Source organism: Brassica napus, chromosome C8, assembly GCF_020379485.1.
Source record: "Brassica napus cultivar Da-Ae chromosome C8, Da-Ae, whole genome shotgun sequence".
Lineage (NCBI taxonomy): Eukaryota > Viridiplantae > Streptophyta > Magnoliopsida > Brassicales > Brassicaceae > Brassica > Brassica napus.
The window spans coordinates 15,544,620-15,562,635 of record NC_063451.1 but is presented as its reverse complement, the minus strand read 5'-3'; the positions used below and the strand labels follow the sequence as shown (position 1 = coordinate 15,562,635).

At 36.9% G+C, this 18,016-nt stretch overlaps 2 protein-coding genes across 2 annotated transcripts; one reads left to right on the top strand and one right to left on the bottom strand.

The window, feature by feature from the left end:
- Nucleotides 1-405: 405 nt before the first annotated feature.
- On the bottom strand, nucleotides 406-4,037 carry LOC106434685 (ctenidin-1). The gene is made up of 3 exons (XM_048766764.1): nucleotides 4,023-4,037; nucleotides 1,251-1,353; nucleotides 406-1,172 (listed from the first exon to the last, which is right to left on the bottom strand). The coding sequence occupies exons 1-3, from the start codon at nucleotides 4,035-4,037 to the stop codon at nucleotides 610-612; spliced, it is 681 nt and encodes a 226-aa protein (XP_048622721.1). The 3' UTR covers nucleotides 406-609.
- A 208-nt stretch (nucleotides 4,038-4,245) lies between these two features.
- LOC106434676 (protein IQ-DOMAIN 33) lies at nucleotides 4,246-16,538 on the top strand. Its single transcript, XM_013875537.3, has 6 exons — nucleotides 4,246-4,603; nucleotides 4,670-5,059; nucleotides 5,138-5,323; nucleotides 15,680-15,793; nucleotides 15,885-16,229; nucleotides 16,319-16,538. The coding sequence occupies exons 1-6, from the start codon at nucleotides 4,526-4,528 to the stop codon at nucleotides 16,427-16,429; spliced, it is 1,224 nt and encodes a 407-aa protein (XP_013730991.1). The 5' UTR covers nucleotides 4,246-4,525; the 3' UTR covers nucleotides 16,430-16,538.
- The last annotated feature ends 1,478 nt before the right edge of the window (nucleotides 16,539-18,016 follow it).

Sequence of the window (18,016 nt, the reverse complement as noted above, 5' to 3'; positions counted from 1 at the left end):
CGCCCCCACCACCATCGTCCAATCTGTGCTCCGCCCTCTGAGTTTGTTCCCTTCTATTTCACACCAATTAAGTGAAAAGAAAAAAAAATAAAAATAAAGATTTTCTAGTTTATGCTGTTTATGAATATATGTTTTTACTTTAAAGAAATGCAGAAGAACTTGGCGAACCAAATATTTTAACTTTTCCTTTCTTTCATTCAAAAAAAAAAAACTTTTCCTTCTTCCTTATTTTTTCGTTCTCTTTTACTCTCAATTCAGATTTTCTCATTTTTTTTCATCAGTATGAGGATTGCGATCAGGTACGTAGCAAGTAAGATAAAACTTTCGTCACAAAAACCTTTTGTTTTCTGTTACTTTTGCGTAAAGCTCAATATTAATAATCTTCTTCAGTGTAACAGTGTGGTGGATAGGTTAAATAAAATTAACCCAACAGCAACTATTGATTATACGCAGAGAAAAAGATATTACTTACACGACCTCTAAGCTTCGGGCTAGGCTATGTAGCTATGCATCGGCTAATTAACCGTGCATCAAACGTTATTTATGATAGTTCACTTACATTTATACGTATTATTATTTAGTTTGTAGTTATTAGTCGAGATGTTGACTCTACACTCCACCGCCACCACCACCTCGACCGCCACCTCCCTTCCAACCGCCACCCTGGCCGCCGCCTCCCTTCCAACCTCCACCCTGGCCGCCGCCTCCCTTCCAACCGCCACCTCGGCCACCGCCTCCCTTCCAACCGCCACCTCGGCCACCGCCTCCCTTCCATCCTCCACCTTGGCCACCGCCTCCCTTCCATCCTCCACCTTGGCCACCGCCGCCTCTATACGTTTGTACATCTTCTGAACCACCATTTATCTCCTCGGTGTCCAACTCGGCAGCACCTCCACCACCTCCTTTCCATCCTCCACCACCGCCACCTCCCTTCCATCCTCCACCTCCACCACCACCTCCCTTCCATCCTCCACCACCACCGCCTCCTTTCCATCCTCCGCCTCTACCACCGCCTCCTTTCCATCCTCCCCCTCGGCCACCGCCTCCCTTCCATCCTCCTCCTCCTCCTCGGTTATCAACTTCATAATTGGTTTCCTTCTCTTCTTCAACGACTGCCTCAGCGGCAGCTTCTCCTTTTCCTTCCACGGTCGGTATCTCTACTTTCTTAGCATCTGATTCAAATACTTCATCTTAACAAGAATTCTATCAAGTTTTGTCTTTTAAAATTAAAATAAACGAATACTAAACACCTTTCTTGTCCTCCACGGAAGCCTCTTTGGCGACGGTCACGACAACAGCCGCTAATAAAATAAGCCATACGATAAACGTCTTCGTCTTCAACTTTAGTACTTGCTATGCAACTGACTATACAACACCTCTTGTTATTTATAGTCGCACCGGTTTTACGTAAGCTACAAGATATTAATTTAAGATACATTTCACGTTGGATTCAAACTAAAAAGAAGCAGAAAAAGATAAATAAGAAATTCACCAAGCGGTGGAGTTGTTGAGGATGCACATCACTATCACGTACGTACGATTAATTAGTTAGCAATTGGAGATTTTTTCTTTGAGCTCTCTTCTAGTCCCTCAAGCTAACACGTACGATTTCTGACTGCCTCGTAAGAGGTTCTTTATAAGATGGTGTTATAGACTGACAACTGGCTTTTCTTGAGTCACTTCAGATGGTAAGTAAGTTAGGCCTAGCTTTGTTTTATAAGACACGAATAGTTTTTTTTTTTTTGAACACTAAGACACGAATAGTTAAATATCAATTATTAGCTCCTTGGTATTTTTACGAATTGGTATGTAATTACTTACATAGATAAAGTCTTCTTTAAAAGTCTTATATGAATAAATTTTCTCAAAAAGTCTTCTTGTATATTTAATCTTAAAAGTAATTTAAAATTGATACAAAATAAATTAAACTCCTGTAATTATAAACAATTCTAAATGATGTAAATTTACATTTACTAAAGTTGAATTGTTTCCAATATAAATGAATGAATATAAATTTGTAAATCATGTTTGAATCTAAATAGTATTGTTTGTATTTTTTAAATAGGATTGTTTGTATTTTTTAGAATCTTATTTTTAAAAAATTAAAATTTGACATATATGATGTGTTTAGTTTTGTACTACTTTACCTATTAATTCACCAAAGTTAATAAGAAGAAAAATTGCTAAACCTCATTTCTCGCTTATCATGGTTCCATGCAAACTAACTCTCAAAGAACAAGTCAAACTTTGGAGAATTTAAGTGGAGGGTTAGCACTTTTGGGATGAAACGGTTGAATGTAATTTTCTCTCAACACCAATACTCCACTGATGTCTACATAACGAAAAGTCGAATAACTTTTGCCTACCCTATTTTATAGCAATCCAACTAGGCAACCAAAACAATAAATTTGATATAGAATGACAAACTTGTACAAAAGAGTCTCTCCAATAGAAGACCAAGATTAGTGACGAGGGATTTCAGTGAAACCAAGGATAACTGTCTTCAGTGAGCGTTCATCAAGGTCGATATAAAATGAACAAAATTTTGGTTCACCCCAGGAAGTGAACCTTTAAATTCACTCCATCCTTTAGGACTAATCAAAGTGACACATAGATTATAAATTAAAAAATATTAAATTAAATAAAAACGCTAATTTTAACGACGCTAACGTTTCCAGCTAAACTCTAAACCCTAAATCTTAAATTCTAAACCCTATACCCTAAATTCTAAACCCAAATCCAAACCCCTAAACCCAAACCCTATACCCAAACCCTATACTTTAAACCCTAATCCTAGACCCTAAACCCAAATTATATACCCTAAACCCAAAAACTAGACTATAAACCTAAACTCTATACCCTAAACCCAAGTCTTAGACCCAAACCGTAAACCTTAAACCCAAATTATATACCCTAAACCCAAAACCTTAACCATAAATCCAAACGGTAAATCCTAAACCCAAACCGTAAATCCTAAACCCAAAACCTATACTCTAAACCCAAATCCTAGACCTAAAACTCAAATGGTAAACCCTAAACCCAAACCCCAAACTTAGATGCTATAGGGTTTGGGTTAAGGTTTACGGTTTGGGTTTATGGTCTAAAACTTGGGTTTAGGGTTTAGGGTTTAGGTTTATAGTCTATTTTTGGGTTTAAGGTATATAATTTGGGTTTAGGGTCTAAGATTAGGGTTTAGGGTATAGGGTTTAAGTTTAGGGGTTTGGATTTGAGTTTAGAATTTAGGATATAGGGTTTAGAATTTAAGATTTAGGGTTTAGGGTTTAGCTGGAAGCGTTAGCGTCGTTAAAATTAGCATTTTTATTTTTTGTAGCTATTTTTTATTTAATTTAATGTTTTTTAATTAATAATCTATGTGTTACTTTGATTGATCCTAAAGGGTGATGTGAATTTAAAGTTCTCTACCTGCTTTTGTTTATGATGCTTAGCGGAGATTGATTATTAAAGGATCTCTGTATCAATAGAAGTAACTGGCACCATTCTTGAGGCACAAGCCATGGCTTTGAAGGAAGATATATTCTAGATGAGAAGATTAGCATATTGCAAGGTAGTGTTCTGTGGTGATTCTGTAACTCTATATCAAGGTCTTGAGCACACATCTTTGAAATATGATCCTCCAAAGAGTGTTATTATCCAAACTTACATCTTTTTGCTAGGTCAAGGGCAGTACCGTTTTTCAGTTAATAAGTAGACAGGCCAACTCTTTAGTGGATAACTAGCTAAGCAAGCTAGAAACAATAGTTCACTTTATGTTGATTTTTAGTTGTCATCAAAATTTCCTTATATCAAAATTTATAGTATTCCGTTGATCCAAGTAGATAGAATTGGTAGACAAAAAAAAAGGTTTAGTGTTTAGTATTTGGTTGGTCTGTTCGACCCAAAATTTGCCCTTCTTTGCATTTTCGAAATGGGTTAATTATCTAGACTTGATACAAATGTGTTGCCGACAAGAAAAAGAGAGAGTTACATGGCACAAGAAATTAAAAAGACGGAGTAAACCGTACCACGAACTTTTCCATTTCCAATGAAAAAGAAGAAAAAGAAGAAAAAGCAGAGAGAGAGAGCAATGTGACAGTGAAGGGAATAAAAAAGGGTGAATTGAGTGAAATTGCCGTTTGCATAAGAAAAGAACCAATGCGATGCTCTCCATGTGCCACTCCAAAGCAAAGTAATCGGAAGTAGAGACCACAAAAACTCACGATTTCGATCAAAACTAAATTAAAATAAACAAAACTAGAGATGCTTTTCTTCTGGATCACAATCATAACTATTGCACTATACGCTTATACTTCAGCTTTTTTTTTCCTTTGAATCTCTTTTTTAACATGTACTCTTTGTAAATGAGTCATGTGGTTTTTGATTCTAAAATAATTCAACTTTTCTTTTTCTTCTTCTACACCCAGCTTTTATATAATCAACCTCACATGTGTGTACCCATTTCTCAATTCCCAAGTTCCTTTTATCCAGGATTGTTCAGAAACACACATAGAGAGAGAGAGAGAGAGAGATGGGTGTTACAGGAGGACTAGTTAGAAGCATTTTCTTCAGAAACAAATCATTTGGGACTCATGACTACACCAACAATGTAAATAATTCATCACTCTTGCTTTTGCTTAAACATTTATTATGTTTAAATTTTGTAATGTTTCAGGGAAGAAGCAATCTAGGAGAGAAGAAAAGATGGAGCTCTGTAAGATCATACCTTTGTGGAGATGAATTCAACTCTGTTCTCGCTGTGCATGACTCAGGATCAATAAAAGATTCTCTAGACCCTCTTCTTACAATATCCCAGCAACTGAGTTCTGATTCGGTTCAGGCTATCCAAGATTCAGCTTCTGTGAAATTACATCAGGAGGAGGATTCTGTATCAGGTAAGAACTCAGAGGTTTCAGTAACTCAGCCTTTACACAAAGAAGAACAAAGCGAAGAAGCAACAGAGACGCACATACCAAAGAGGCATCATCAGACTACTCTAATCTCTAAGCTGTTCCTCGAAGAAGACGCTGCAATCATAATTCAATCAGCATTCAGGAGTTACCTGGTTTTGTTTTTTTCCTTCTTTGTCTTCTTCTTCTTCTTCTGTTATGTGCACTCCAATGATTCATAGGATGCGTTTCAGGCAAAACGTGGGAACAAAGAAGTGGAAGAAACGTTTGATAAGGAGGAAAGCGAGGAATCACAAGGTAAAGTATCCATGGGGACATCACTAGAAGTTCAGACATGTAGTTCCGTGAAAACACCTTTCCTTGGAAGAAAACGAGTAAGAACATTACACAAGAACAACACTCAAGTTCTGAGGATAAAGGTAAACAACCAACCAATTGTTATAAAAGTAACGAAAAAGTCTATCTTTATTCATAACATAAAGGTTCTTTATATATGAGATTACACCGTCATAGATAAATGGAAAGATTACAAATCATAATCTCTTGGTTATAAGCCATCCACAATCTGGTTCATAACACTCCCCTTTGGATGTCATAACCATTTAGAGCTTGTAATGTGCTTTAATTTTGCCTCATTAAAACCTTACTAGGAAAACCCAATTGGGACAAAACCATGGTGAAGGAAAAAGAGTACAACACACATTACTCCCCCTGATTTGGACATTACTGAAGGTCCCTTGGACCTCTCCAATTTTCTGCAATCCGTGGATGATAAAGATCTTGGACAGAATATGCTTCGTCCTCGAACATGATAGTTGGTTCTTCTTTACCATCGGCCATGCCACAATCTGATCGAACATATTGAGTCATCGACCTCAAATACACACACGAAATCTTGGATGATGTTGCTGTGATATGCGTGTACAACCATGTGTAAAACATAACCTGTGTGAAAACAAATCAACAAAACCAAATAACCCCTCTTTGGGCTGGTTAGTACAAAATAACCAAAAATCAAAGGCTTCCTCATCTCTTACTTATGGACCAATCAGATCAGTGTCTAAAACAAGACTTCTGCATCGTCCATCTCAGGACTAAATGGACTTTTTTATCGTCCACCTTTGGACTGAATGGATCAGTGTCCAAAACAAGTGATCTCACGCCCATCTACTAGATAATGGGTGAGACTGGTCCATATTAAATCTCTTGAGTACCCTTTTCTGTATATACTATTTGATGCACAAGGATTTCATTGTTAATGTACTCAAGCTGTAATCCTAAACAAAACTTTGTTTTCCAAGATCTTTCATCTCAAACTCTTTCTTGAGATATTCAACTATTTGGGAAATTGTATCCAGAGATTCCTAGGATATTTAGATCATATACTTTGATGATTATCAATATTGTTCTTGAGAACTTGCTGTACTTTCAGCTCAATACCCTCTAGTACTTTCATTATCCAGTGGACCATATAAATATGCAGTCACTACATCAACTTGCTGCAAGTATAATTTTCTCTCTTATATAGCCAGACTTATGAGAAATCTAAAAGTAGTTGCATCCACCACATGGGAGTATGTCTCCTCATAATCTATTACTGGTCTTTGGGAGAATCCTTGTGCAACATCAGCTTTATATCTCACGATTTCTATTCCTCACAAGACCCATTTATATCCATTGGTTTTAACATCATATGGCGTCTTAATCATATGGCCAAATACGCATTTCTTCCCTAAACTATTTAACCCTACGTTTCCATTCAATCCAATCTGTTCTACGAGTGCGCACTCTTATATTAACGTGGGTTCATGATCCTCGCTTATATTCATATATTCAAGTGCTACCTTGTATGCAAATAAATTATCTTATGTCGACATTTCTTATTGGTTCCATTATGTTCCAGACATGATATAATCGATTGAGATTCATTATTATCAGGACCTTTAATACTTTGTAGCTTGGCGTCCCAAGCTACATTGTTTGGTACCTGTACCTTAGAGCCGGCCGGCCTTATCTCCATGTCTGGGATGGTTTCCTTAGTAACCTCGGATTTGGATTTTGATTATCATTCTCTGCACCTTTCTTTTGTTTCCGAAGATTCTTATCTTTTGGAACCTATTGGTCTACCACGTTTCATACGTTGTCTAGACTTTGTAGCAACTTGACTGTGTCTCTTCTTGGACATCAAATTCGTTGGTGCTTTACAAGTTGGTTTATATATGACTTAGTCATTCTTTTTCAGGTCAGCAAATGTGTCTGGCATTTGATTAGCTAGCTTTGTAAATGTATAATCTTTGGACGTCTATTTCACATTCTTTAGTCTGAGGATCCTGCCAAGACATTGATGGTTGATTCCATTCTATTTCTTTTACCATTATTTTACCAGCTTTATTTTTTTTTTCTCCTCCTGGTCTTAAAATAATCCGTGTACCTGGCCTCAAATATAATCACCCATAAATGGCTCAAAGTACTTTATTATTGTGGGAGAATCATATCCAACATATATCCCCATCCTCCTTTTGAGGTCTCATCTTAGTTCTCTGTGGTGGAGTAATTAGTACATAAACATCACATCCAAATGTCTTATGATGGGGTATGTCTGGCTCTTGACCCGTTAATAATTATGATAGGGGATATCTATGCTCACTAAATGGCCTGATGCGTATTAACTTAGGTGCATGTAAATTTCGTGTGGCCCAAGCTGTGAATGGGAGTTTTGACCTCATAAGCTATGGTCTATCAATCAGCTATTTGCGTTTTAAAAGATTTCGGCCAAGCCGTTCTTGGTATGGACATGTATCACAGAATTGTCCACACTTACCCTCATGGACATACCATAATCATTTAAACGCTTGGGACATGTATTCACCAGTATTATCTAGACATATAGTCTTTATTTATGAAAAAGGGGCTCGTAGCCGTTTTACTGGTGATGGCCTAATAAGTTTCTCTTGTGTACATGCTACACACGTGAGATTCTTTGGGATAACTCTTCTTATCTTTTAATGTGTGCCTTTTGAATATCAATTTTTGCATCATGTTTGGACCAGGATGGTCAATCCGGTCGTGCCATAAAGTGTATATTTTCGCAGGCTTTTAGCCTCTCTCATACTGACCTATGCATAGTCTAGGTCAGTAGAGAATGCAGGTATAGTCTTTAGGACTTATTATGGCCTTGGGCGATTTTATACATATATCTGAAGGAACTCTTTGTTTCCTTCGCCCATTGTTTCAATATGGAAACCATTCATTCTTATATCTTTAAAACTCAATAGGCTGCTCTTGCTCTTAGAGCTGGGTGAATATAAGGCATCACTGATTTCTAGATGCATACCCTTAGGCAATAATATATTAGCCTAGCCATAGTCTTCTTTCAGACTGGCGATACCTGCTTTAGTACTTATATTGACGTTTTTTTAGTGTACTCATATAGAAAAATCATTCATTCATTTAATCTAAGCAGACAATGTAATAGAAATAAAATTCAAGGAGATAAGAATCAGAGAAAGCATACAAGCAAAGCAATCACACAAGTTTGATGTCGAAATCAGATTATCAACTTGATTCTTTTAGGCAATAATAAGTCTCATATTCCATAAGATCATCTTGATCATGTTCGAAATTATTTTCACCATCTTTATAGACCAAGTGGGTTTCAGGATTCTTCCCTTTCAGACTCTCTTTGGGAGTCCTTCATATCTTAGCCCAATGGTTCCCCATTCCACATCTATGGCACACTGATTTGGTCGAGCTTTGTGGTTTAAAGGATATACCACGGCCACTGCCTTGACCATGGCTCAAATTGGGTTGATACCCACGGCCTATGCCATAGTGATTCCCACGGCCAAATGTGTTATAGTGGCCATGTATAGTGGCCATGGCCACGTCTTTTCCACCCTCCACGGGTATGGCCGTGTGGTCTATCATTCTGGACGTAGTTACCTTTTTTGGCTAATAATTAATATTGCTCTGTATCAATCTTTCTCATTTGGCATTATCGCCTTTTGTGATTCATTCAACAAGTCCTTTGACTTTAGGATAAACTCAGTATCCAGTGCCCATTTCAAATAATTATCTCCTGAGAGATTTAGGGCAGCAAAATCCAAGTTGATTTTCGACATCTCAAATCATATATCAATCAATTTTAGATCTCATAAAATATTTAACATACGGCCATAAACAAGACATGCTATCAAGTCAATACATTTCTAATAAGCAAACAAGCCACACGGCCAAAGGTGATATAATGCAATAAGGCCACACGGACAAAGTGATATATGATTCATAATAAGTCACACAGATTTATCAAGCGAGAGTATCGACCAAACAAGTAATTTCTATATGTTTTCAAGCGGCCATATTGTTATAATGCAAACCTAGCATACTGATTCTATATGTACAGGAGTGAAATTATGGAACCTCAATTTAAAACAATCAGATCATGCAAAGGTGATAATAATCAGATCATTCGGATTTTAAACAAGTAAACCTCAATCAATCTATCAACCTATCGGATTATATAAGCAAAGCAAGTTAGCAACCTATCGGTTTCAATCAATGTTTTAACAGGCTGGTCGGTTTAAGCAATTTTAAATCAGATGAACAATTAACCAAACAGGATGAGAAAATAAATCTATCAATTTAACGATCAAACAATTCTAGCAACATAGCATCAGATTCAATCAGATTTAAAACCTCAATGATCAAAACCGAAAACAGTTTTGATTTCAAAATATTCGATTAAGGTTTTAATATGTGATTTGATAATTATAATATAATTAATTATGATACTTATATTATTTAGAGTTTATAGATATAGGGTTAGGGTTTATCGGATTTTAACTTGTAAAAACCGATTTGGGGTTTTAATCATGCATGAACATGATTTAGGGTTTGGGGTATCGAACTTTTAGAGCTTCGATTTACTCAATTAGGATTTTTGATCTATTACCCTATGGTTTTGATTCATAAAGATTAGGGTTTTAGGGTTTCATTCTTTATTAATCAATCCATGTTCGATTATGGGTTCTTAGGTTTTGAATTACCTTTTAACCTTAGATGATTGCTGAATCGGACCACCAAAGGAGTTGAGCCGCGAGCTGGACACGAACGGGACGCGAGCTGTCTGATGCTGTCGCGAACGAGGAAGAGGACGCGTGCTGGAGCTGCTCTCGGGTCGCGAATGTCCGAGCTAGGATCAGGAACGCCTTGGGCTGAAGCTTATCGAGACGCGATCTTGAACAGATGCCGGAACAAGAGACGCGATCGGGGTTTAGGGTTCGTCGGATCGCCAGCTAGGGTTAGGATTTTAGGGTTTTTCGATTTGGGTATTAGCTTAGGGATTTAGAGTTTTGTGCTGATAACGTGTTATAAAAGTAATGGAAAAGTCTATCTTTATTCATAACATAGAGGTTCCTTATATAGGAGATTACACCGTCATAGATAAATGGAAAGATTACAAATCAAAATCTCTTGGTTATGAGCCATCCACAATCTGGTTCACAACACTCTCCCTTGGATGCCATAACCATTTAGAGCTTGTAATGTGCTTTAATGTTGCCTCATTAAAACCTTACCAGGAAAACCAAATTGAGACAAAACCATGGTGAAGAAAAAAGAGTACAACACACATTACTCCCCGTGATTTGGACATTACTGAAGGTCCCTTGGACCTCTCCAATTTTCTGCAATCCGTGGGTGATGAAGATCTTGGGCAAAATATGTTTCGTCTTCGAACATGATAGTTGGTTCTTCTTTAGCATCAGCCATACCACAATCTGATCGAACATATTGAGTCATCGACCTCAAATACACACACACGAAATCTTGGATGATCTTGCTGTGATATGCGTGTACAACCATGTGTAAAACATAACCTGTGTGAAAACAAATCAACAAAACCAAATAACCCCTCTTTGGGCTGGTTTGTACAAAATAAACCAAAATCAAAGGCTTCCTCATCGTCCTACTTATGGACCAATCAGATCAGTGTCTAAAACAAGACTTCTACATCGTCCATCTCAAGACTAAATGGACTTCTTTATCGTCCACCTTTGGACTGAATGGATTAGTGTCTAAAACAAGTGATCTCACACCCATCTACTAGATAATGGGTGAGACTGGTCCATATTAAATCTCTTGAGTACCCTTTTCTGTATATACTATTTGATGCACAAGGATTTCATTGTTAATGTACTCAAGCTGTAATCCCAAACAAAACTTTGTTTTCCAAGATCTTTCATCTCAAACTCTTTCTTGAGATATTCAATTGTTTGGGAAATTGTATCCAGAGGTTCCTAGGATATTCAGATCATATACTTTGATGATTATCAATATTGTTCTTGAGAACTTGCTGTACTTTCAGCTCAATACCCTCTAGTACTTTCATTATCCAGTGGACCATATAAATATGCAGTCACTACATCAACTTGCTGCAAGTCTAATTTTCTCTCTTATATAGCCAGACTTATGAGAAATCTAAAAGTAGTTGCATCCACCACATGGGAGTATGTCTCCTCATAATCTATTACTGGTCTTTGTGAGAATCCTTGTGCAACATCAGCTTTATATCTCACGATTTCTATTCCTCACAAGACCCATTTATATCCACTGGTTTTAACATCATATGGCGTCTTAATCATATGGCCAAATACGCATTTCTTCCTTAAAATATTTAACCCCACGTTTCCATTCAATCCAATCTGTTCTACGAGTGCGCACTCTTATATTGACGTGGGTTCATGATCCTCGCTTATATTCATAAATTCAAGTGCTACCTTGTATGCAAATAAATTATCTTATGTCGACATTTCTTATTGGTTCCATTATGTTCCAGACATGATATAATCGATTGAGATTCATTATTATCAGGACCTTTAATACTTTGCCGCTTGGCGTCCCAAGCTACATTGTTTGGTACCTATACCTTAGAGCCGGCCGGCCTTATCTCCATGTCTGGGATGGTTTCCTTAGTAACCTCGGATTTGGATTTTGATTATCATTCTCTGCACCTTTCTTTTGTTTCCGAGGATTCTTATCTTTTGGAACCTATTGGTCTACCACGTTTCATATGTTGTCTAGACTTTGTAGCAACTTGACTGTGTCTCTTCTTGGACATCAAATTCGTTGGTGCTTTACAAGCTGGTTTATATATGACTTAGTCATTCTTTTTCAGGTCAGCAAATGTGTCTGGCATTTGATTAGCTAGCTTTGTAAATGTATAATCTTTGGACGTCTATTTCACATTCTTTAGTCTGAGGATCCTGCCAAGACATTGATGGTTGATTCCATTTTATTTTTTTTACCATTCTTTTACCAGCTTTATTATTTTTTTTCTCCTCCTGGTCTTAAAATAATCTGTGTATCTGGCCTCAAATATAATCACCCATAGTTGGCTCAAAGTACTTTATTATTGTGGGAGAATCATATCCAACATATATCCCTATCCTCCTTTTGAGGTCCCATCTTAGTTCTCTGTGGTGGAGCAATTAGTACATAAACATCACATCCAAATGTCTTATGATGGGGTATGTCTGGCACTTGACCCGTTAATAATTATGATAGGGGATATATATGCTCACTAAATGGCCTGATGCGTATTAACTTAGGTGCATGTAAATTTCGTGTGGCCCAAGCTGTGAATGGGAGTTTTAACCTCATAAGCTATGGTCTATCAATCAGTTATTTGCGTTTTAAAAGATTTCGGCCAAGCCGTTCTTGGTATAGACATGTATTACAGAATTGTCCACACTTACCCTCATGGACATACCATAATCATTTAAACGCTTGGGACATGTATTCACCAGTATTATCTAGACATATAGTCTTTATTTATGAAAAAGGGGCTCGTAGCCGTTTTACTGGTGATGGCCTAATGAGTTTCTCTTGTGTACATGCTATACACTTGAGATTCTTTGGGATAACTCTTCTTATCTTTTAATGTGTGCCTTTTGAATATCAATTTTTGCATCACGTTTGGACCAGGATGGCCAATCCGGTCGTGCCATAAAGTGTATATTTTCGTAGGCTTTTAGCCTCTATCATACTGACCTATGCATAGTCTAGGTCAGTAGAGAATGCAGATATAGTCTTTAGGACTTATTATGGCCTTGGGCGATTTTATACATATATCTGAAGGAACTCTTTGTTTTCTTCGCCCATTGTTTCAATATGGAAACCATTCATTCTTATATCTTTAAAACTCAATAGGCTGCTCTTGCTCTTAGAGCTGGCTGAATATAAGGCATCACTGATTTCTAGATGCATACCATTAGGCAATAATATATTAGCCTAGCCATAGTCTTCTTTCAGACTGGCGATACCTGCTTTAGTACTTATATTGACGTTTTTAGTGTACTCATATAGAAATATCATTCATTCATTTAATCTAAGTAGACAATGTAATAGAAATAAAATTCAAGGAGATAAAAATCAGAGAAAGCATACAAGCAAAGCAATCACACAAGTTTGATGTCGAAATCAGATTATCAACTTGATTCTTTTAGGCAATAATAAGTCTCATATTCCATAAGATCATCTTGATCATGTTCGAAATTATTTTCACCATCTTTATAGACCAATTGAGTTTCAGGATTCTTCCCTTTCAGACTCTCTTTGGGAGTCCTTCATATCTTAGCCCAATGGTTCTCCATTCCATATCTATGGCACACTGATTTGGTCGAGCTTTGTGGTTTAAAGGATATAACACGGCCACTGCCTTGACCATGGCTCAAATTGGGTTGATACCCACGACCTATGCCATAGTGATTCCCACGGCCAAATGTGTTATAGTGGCCATGGCCACGTCCTTTCCACCCTCCACGGCTATGGCCGTGTGGTCTATCATTCTGGACGTAGTTACCTTTTTTTTCCTTCTGCGGCCTTATTGGTATCAGGTAATGGGGTTAATCCAGGAGGTCTCAATTCATTGTTTCTCATCATTAATCCATTATTTTGCCCAGCTAGCAATAGACTCATCCACGGACTTATAGTCCTGGATTCTGGGATTCCTCCAATCAAATAGGGCCTTTGGTAATAACTGTTCTTTGGTGATCATATCTCGATTTTTTTTTAACTCTGTCCAAAGGTCTAGAGGATTCTGTATAGTCAGATACTGATCTTTGAGACTCTTAATAAGATGATGGCTAATAATTAATATTGTTCTGTATCAATCTTTCTCATTTGGCATTATCGCCTTTTGTGATTCATTCACCAAGTCCTTTGACTTTAGGATAAACTCAGTATCCAGTGTCATTTCAAATAATTATCTCCTGAGAGATTTAGGGCAGCAAAATCCAAGTTGATTTTCGACATCTCAAATCATATATCAATCAATTTTAGATCTCATAAAATATTTAACATACGGCCATAAACAAGACATGCTATCAAGTCAATACATTTCTAATAAGCAAACAAGCCACACGGCCAAAGGTGATATAATGTAATAAGGCCACACGGCCAAAGTGATATATGATGCATAATAAGTCACACAGATTTATCAAGGAAGAGTATCGACCAAACAAGTAATTTCTATATGTTTTCATGCGGCCATATGGTTATAATGCAAACCTAGCATACTGATTCTATATGTACAGGAGTGGAATTATGGAACCTCAATTTAAAACAATCAGATCATGCAAAGGTGATAATAATCAGATTATTCTGATTTTAAACAAGTAAACCTCAATCAATTTATCAACCTATCGGATTATATAAGCAAAGCAAGCTAGCAACCTATCAGATTCAATCAATGTTTTAACAGGCTGGTCGGTTTAAACAATTTTAAATCAGATGAACAATTAACCAAGCAGGATGAGAAAATAAATCTATCAAATTAACGGTCAAACAATTCTAGCAACATAGCATCAGATTCAATCAGATTTAAAACCTCAATGATCAAAACCGAAAACAGTTTTGATTTCAAAATATTCGATCAGGGTTTTAATATGTGATTTGATAATTATAGTATAATTAATTCTGATACTTATATTATTTAGAGTTTATAGATATAGGGTTAGGGTTTATCGGATTTTAACTTGTAAAAACCGATTTGGGGTTTTAATCATGCAGGAACATGATTTAGGGTTTGGGGTATCGAAGTTTTAGAGCTTCGATTTACTCAATTAGGATTTTTGATCTATTACCATATGGTTTTGATTCATAAAGATTAGGGTTTTAGGGTTTCATTCTTTATTAATCAATCCATGTTCGATTATGGGTTCTTAGGTTTTGAATTACCTTTTAAACTTAGATGATTGTTGAATCGGACCACCAAAGGAGTTGAGCCGCGAGCTGGACACGAATGGGACGCGAGCTGTCTGATGCTGTCGCGAACGAGGAAGAGGTCGCGTGCTGGAGCTGCTCTCGGGTCGCAAACGTCTGAGCTAGGATCAGGAACGCCTTGGGCTGAAGCTGATCGGGGAGTCGAGTTGGAACATATGCGAGCTGGAACAGATGCGGGAACAAGAGACGCGGTCGGGGTTTAGGGTTCGTCGGATCGCCGGATAGGGTTAGGATTTCAGGTTTTTTCGATTTGGGTATTAGCTTAGGGATTTAGAGTTTTGTGCTGATAACGTGTTATAAAAATAATGGAAAAGTCTCTCTTTATTCATAACATAGAGGTTCCTTATATAGGAGATTACACCGTCATTGATAAATTGAAAGATGACAAATCATAATCTCTTGGTTATGAGTCATCCACGATCTGGTTCATAACACCAATGTATATAAGAAAAAATGAAAAAGAAAAACATAACATGATGACATCATAACAACAGGAAGAGTGGGATGATAGCACAGTGAGCAGTACCATATCAAAGTCGAGGATTCAAAGCAGAATTGAAGCAATGACAAAACGGGAGAGAGCACTTGCATATGCATTTTCACAGCAGGTACTACTGAAAAAAATTGATGATCTCTGATTGAAACCTAAAGGAACAACATGTTTTTGCTCAAATATTAAAGAGCATTTTGTTTATAAAGCTAAGGATTTGCACAAAGAAGAAGCAAGTAGAACGCAACAGTGAAGATGAATCAAACATCGGTTGGAGCTGGCTAGAGCGCTGGATGGCAACTCGTGCACCAGAGATTGAGGCCAGAACAAACATTCAAGCAAATGTGACGGTGAAAAGTCAAAGATTGGTTAGAAAGAATAGATCTTTTAGTACTAGTATAGGTGGCGAGTTGGAGAGTTGTGCCTCCAACGATATTCCTCTCCAATTTGAAAGCATATCGGAAGAGGAAACAGAAGACTTGCAGAGAGAAAAGAGCAGTGTTAAAGCTAGCAAATCTGTTCCAAGCTACAAAAACGAGAGAAGGCATAACAGGGTAAAGCAGAAAAAACACACAATCCATATATACAAGTTTCTCATACATACTGAGAAGCCATTATTACGTGGTTCATGTTTCTTTTGCAGCTTCAGGCGAGGAAAAAAGACATGCAACAACAAACTAAGAAGGCCAAGACCGCACCCAAAATGGGAAATGAACACGAAGAAACCTCGCGGAAGATAAATAGCAGCAGCTAAAGATGATAATAGAGTTACCTGTAAATCTTTGCTGTTTGTTTTTACGAATCTGATAACAACATTCTGTAAATTGTTTGGGGGATCAAATGATATGAGAAATATTCATGTTTTCAGAGGGTGTCGATATTACAAGCAGTAACCAGGCCATGCAAAACAAACTTAGATCCTATCAATATCCAAACTCGATGTAATCCTTATCGTCATCTTCACCAACAATGCCTTCATTAAGACGGGAAGCTCACCATCAGCTTTGTCATCTTGGTAGTGCTTCAGACCAACAAGTACGTAAGGCAGAGACGACGTTTAGTGCCTGTCAATGCACATGGCCAAGTATACCGAGGACTTGATCATACTCTTGGCCATCTTCTTTAAAGATAAGATCACTCACGCTTCTCGTCGTCAGCTTCCTTCTTTCCTCCCTTTTTCCCTTGTTCTTCGGCATTGTCGCTGCGTCTAATTCAAATGTATAAATAGGTAAAGAGACAAGTAAACATCAAAGAATATATTAAAAAGAAAACCTTTAAGTATAGTTATAACACCTGCTTAATAAAAGGGAGGGGGGGGGGAGGATTATTCCATAAATTTTGATAAAATGGGAAAAATGTTCAACATTAAAATCAACAACAATCTGCAGAAGTCTTACGAAGAACCAGAAAAACATTACATATATATCCAGACGATCACTACGGATGTTGCGATAAACACATCATCGAGTTCGAGATAGACCACTAAGTAATTTCTTAAATTTCATGAATTTCTTAAATTTCTTAAATCTCTTATCAAAACTACGAGATACCTATATGGTCAGGTCTAGTGATACAGAACCAGTTGGAAAGATAATATTCAGATACAAATGGCATTATCAACCATAGATACTCAAAGAATATATCAAATTCCTAGTAATTTATTTGGTTATTAATCGAAATTCCCCTATGAACAAAATCGGTAATGCTAAGAGTTTGAGAAATAGATTCGTCTTAACTCTGAACAACAACAACTGAGAATCAAAATCAAACACTTTAGGTAACGAGAAGCAATGATTGAAATATAGTAATACTTCCAATTTCCTAATTTTAAGAGTTGAAAAGTAAAAAAAATCAAGGCGTAAGAGACAATTAGAATCAAAGGAAACGAGGAGCTTACCAAACTATGTTCGAATCAAGTTCAAGCTAATCAGGAAGGAAGATTATCAATTTCACTGAAAACCTCTCTCAGGAATTGAATTTTTTTTTTCCCTAATACAAATTACTAGAAACATTACATAAACATATTACAGCCCACAGTTTTACCTGCTTTATGAAAATTCACATCTAAAGGTATTCTCTGAAATTGTATTAGACGAAATGCTTAGTTTCTCTGCTTTTCCTCTGGTTCTAGCCAAATCAGGAACTTTCTTAAATTACATATATTTCCTTGGTTTTTAAATTTGTTATCAGATGATACTTTTCCTATTTTCTTTTAAACCTTTAATTTTTGGAAAATTTGCGCCAAAAAAAACCGTTTATCACATTGCCAAAGTGAAATAGCCAATTCATGTTAAAAGGACTAGGTAAGAAACCGTGCGATGTCGCACGGAAACTCATTTTA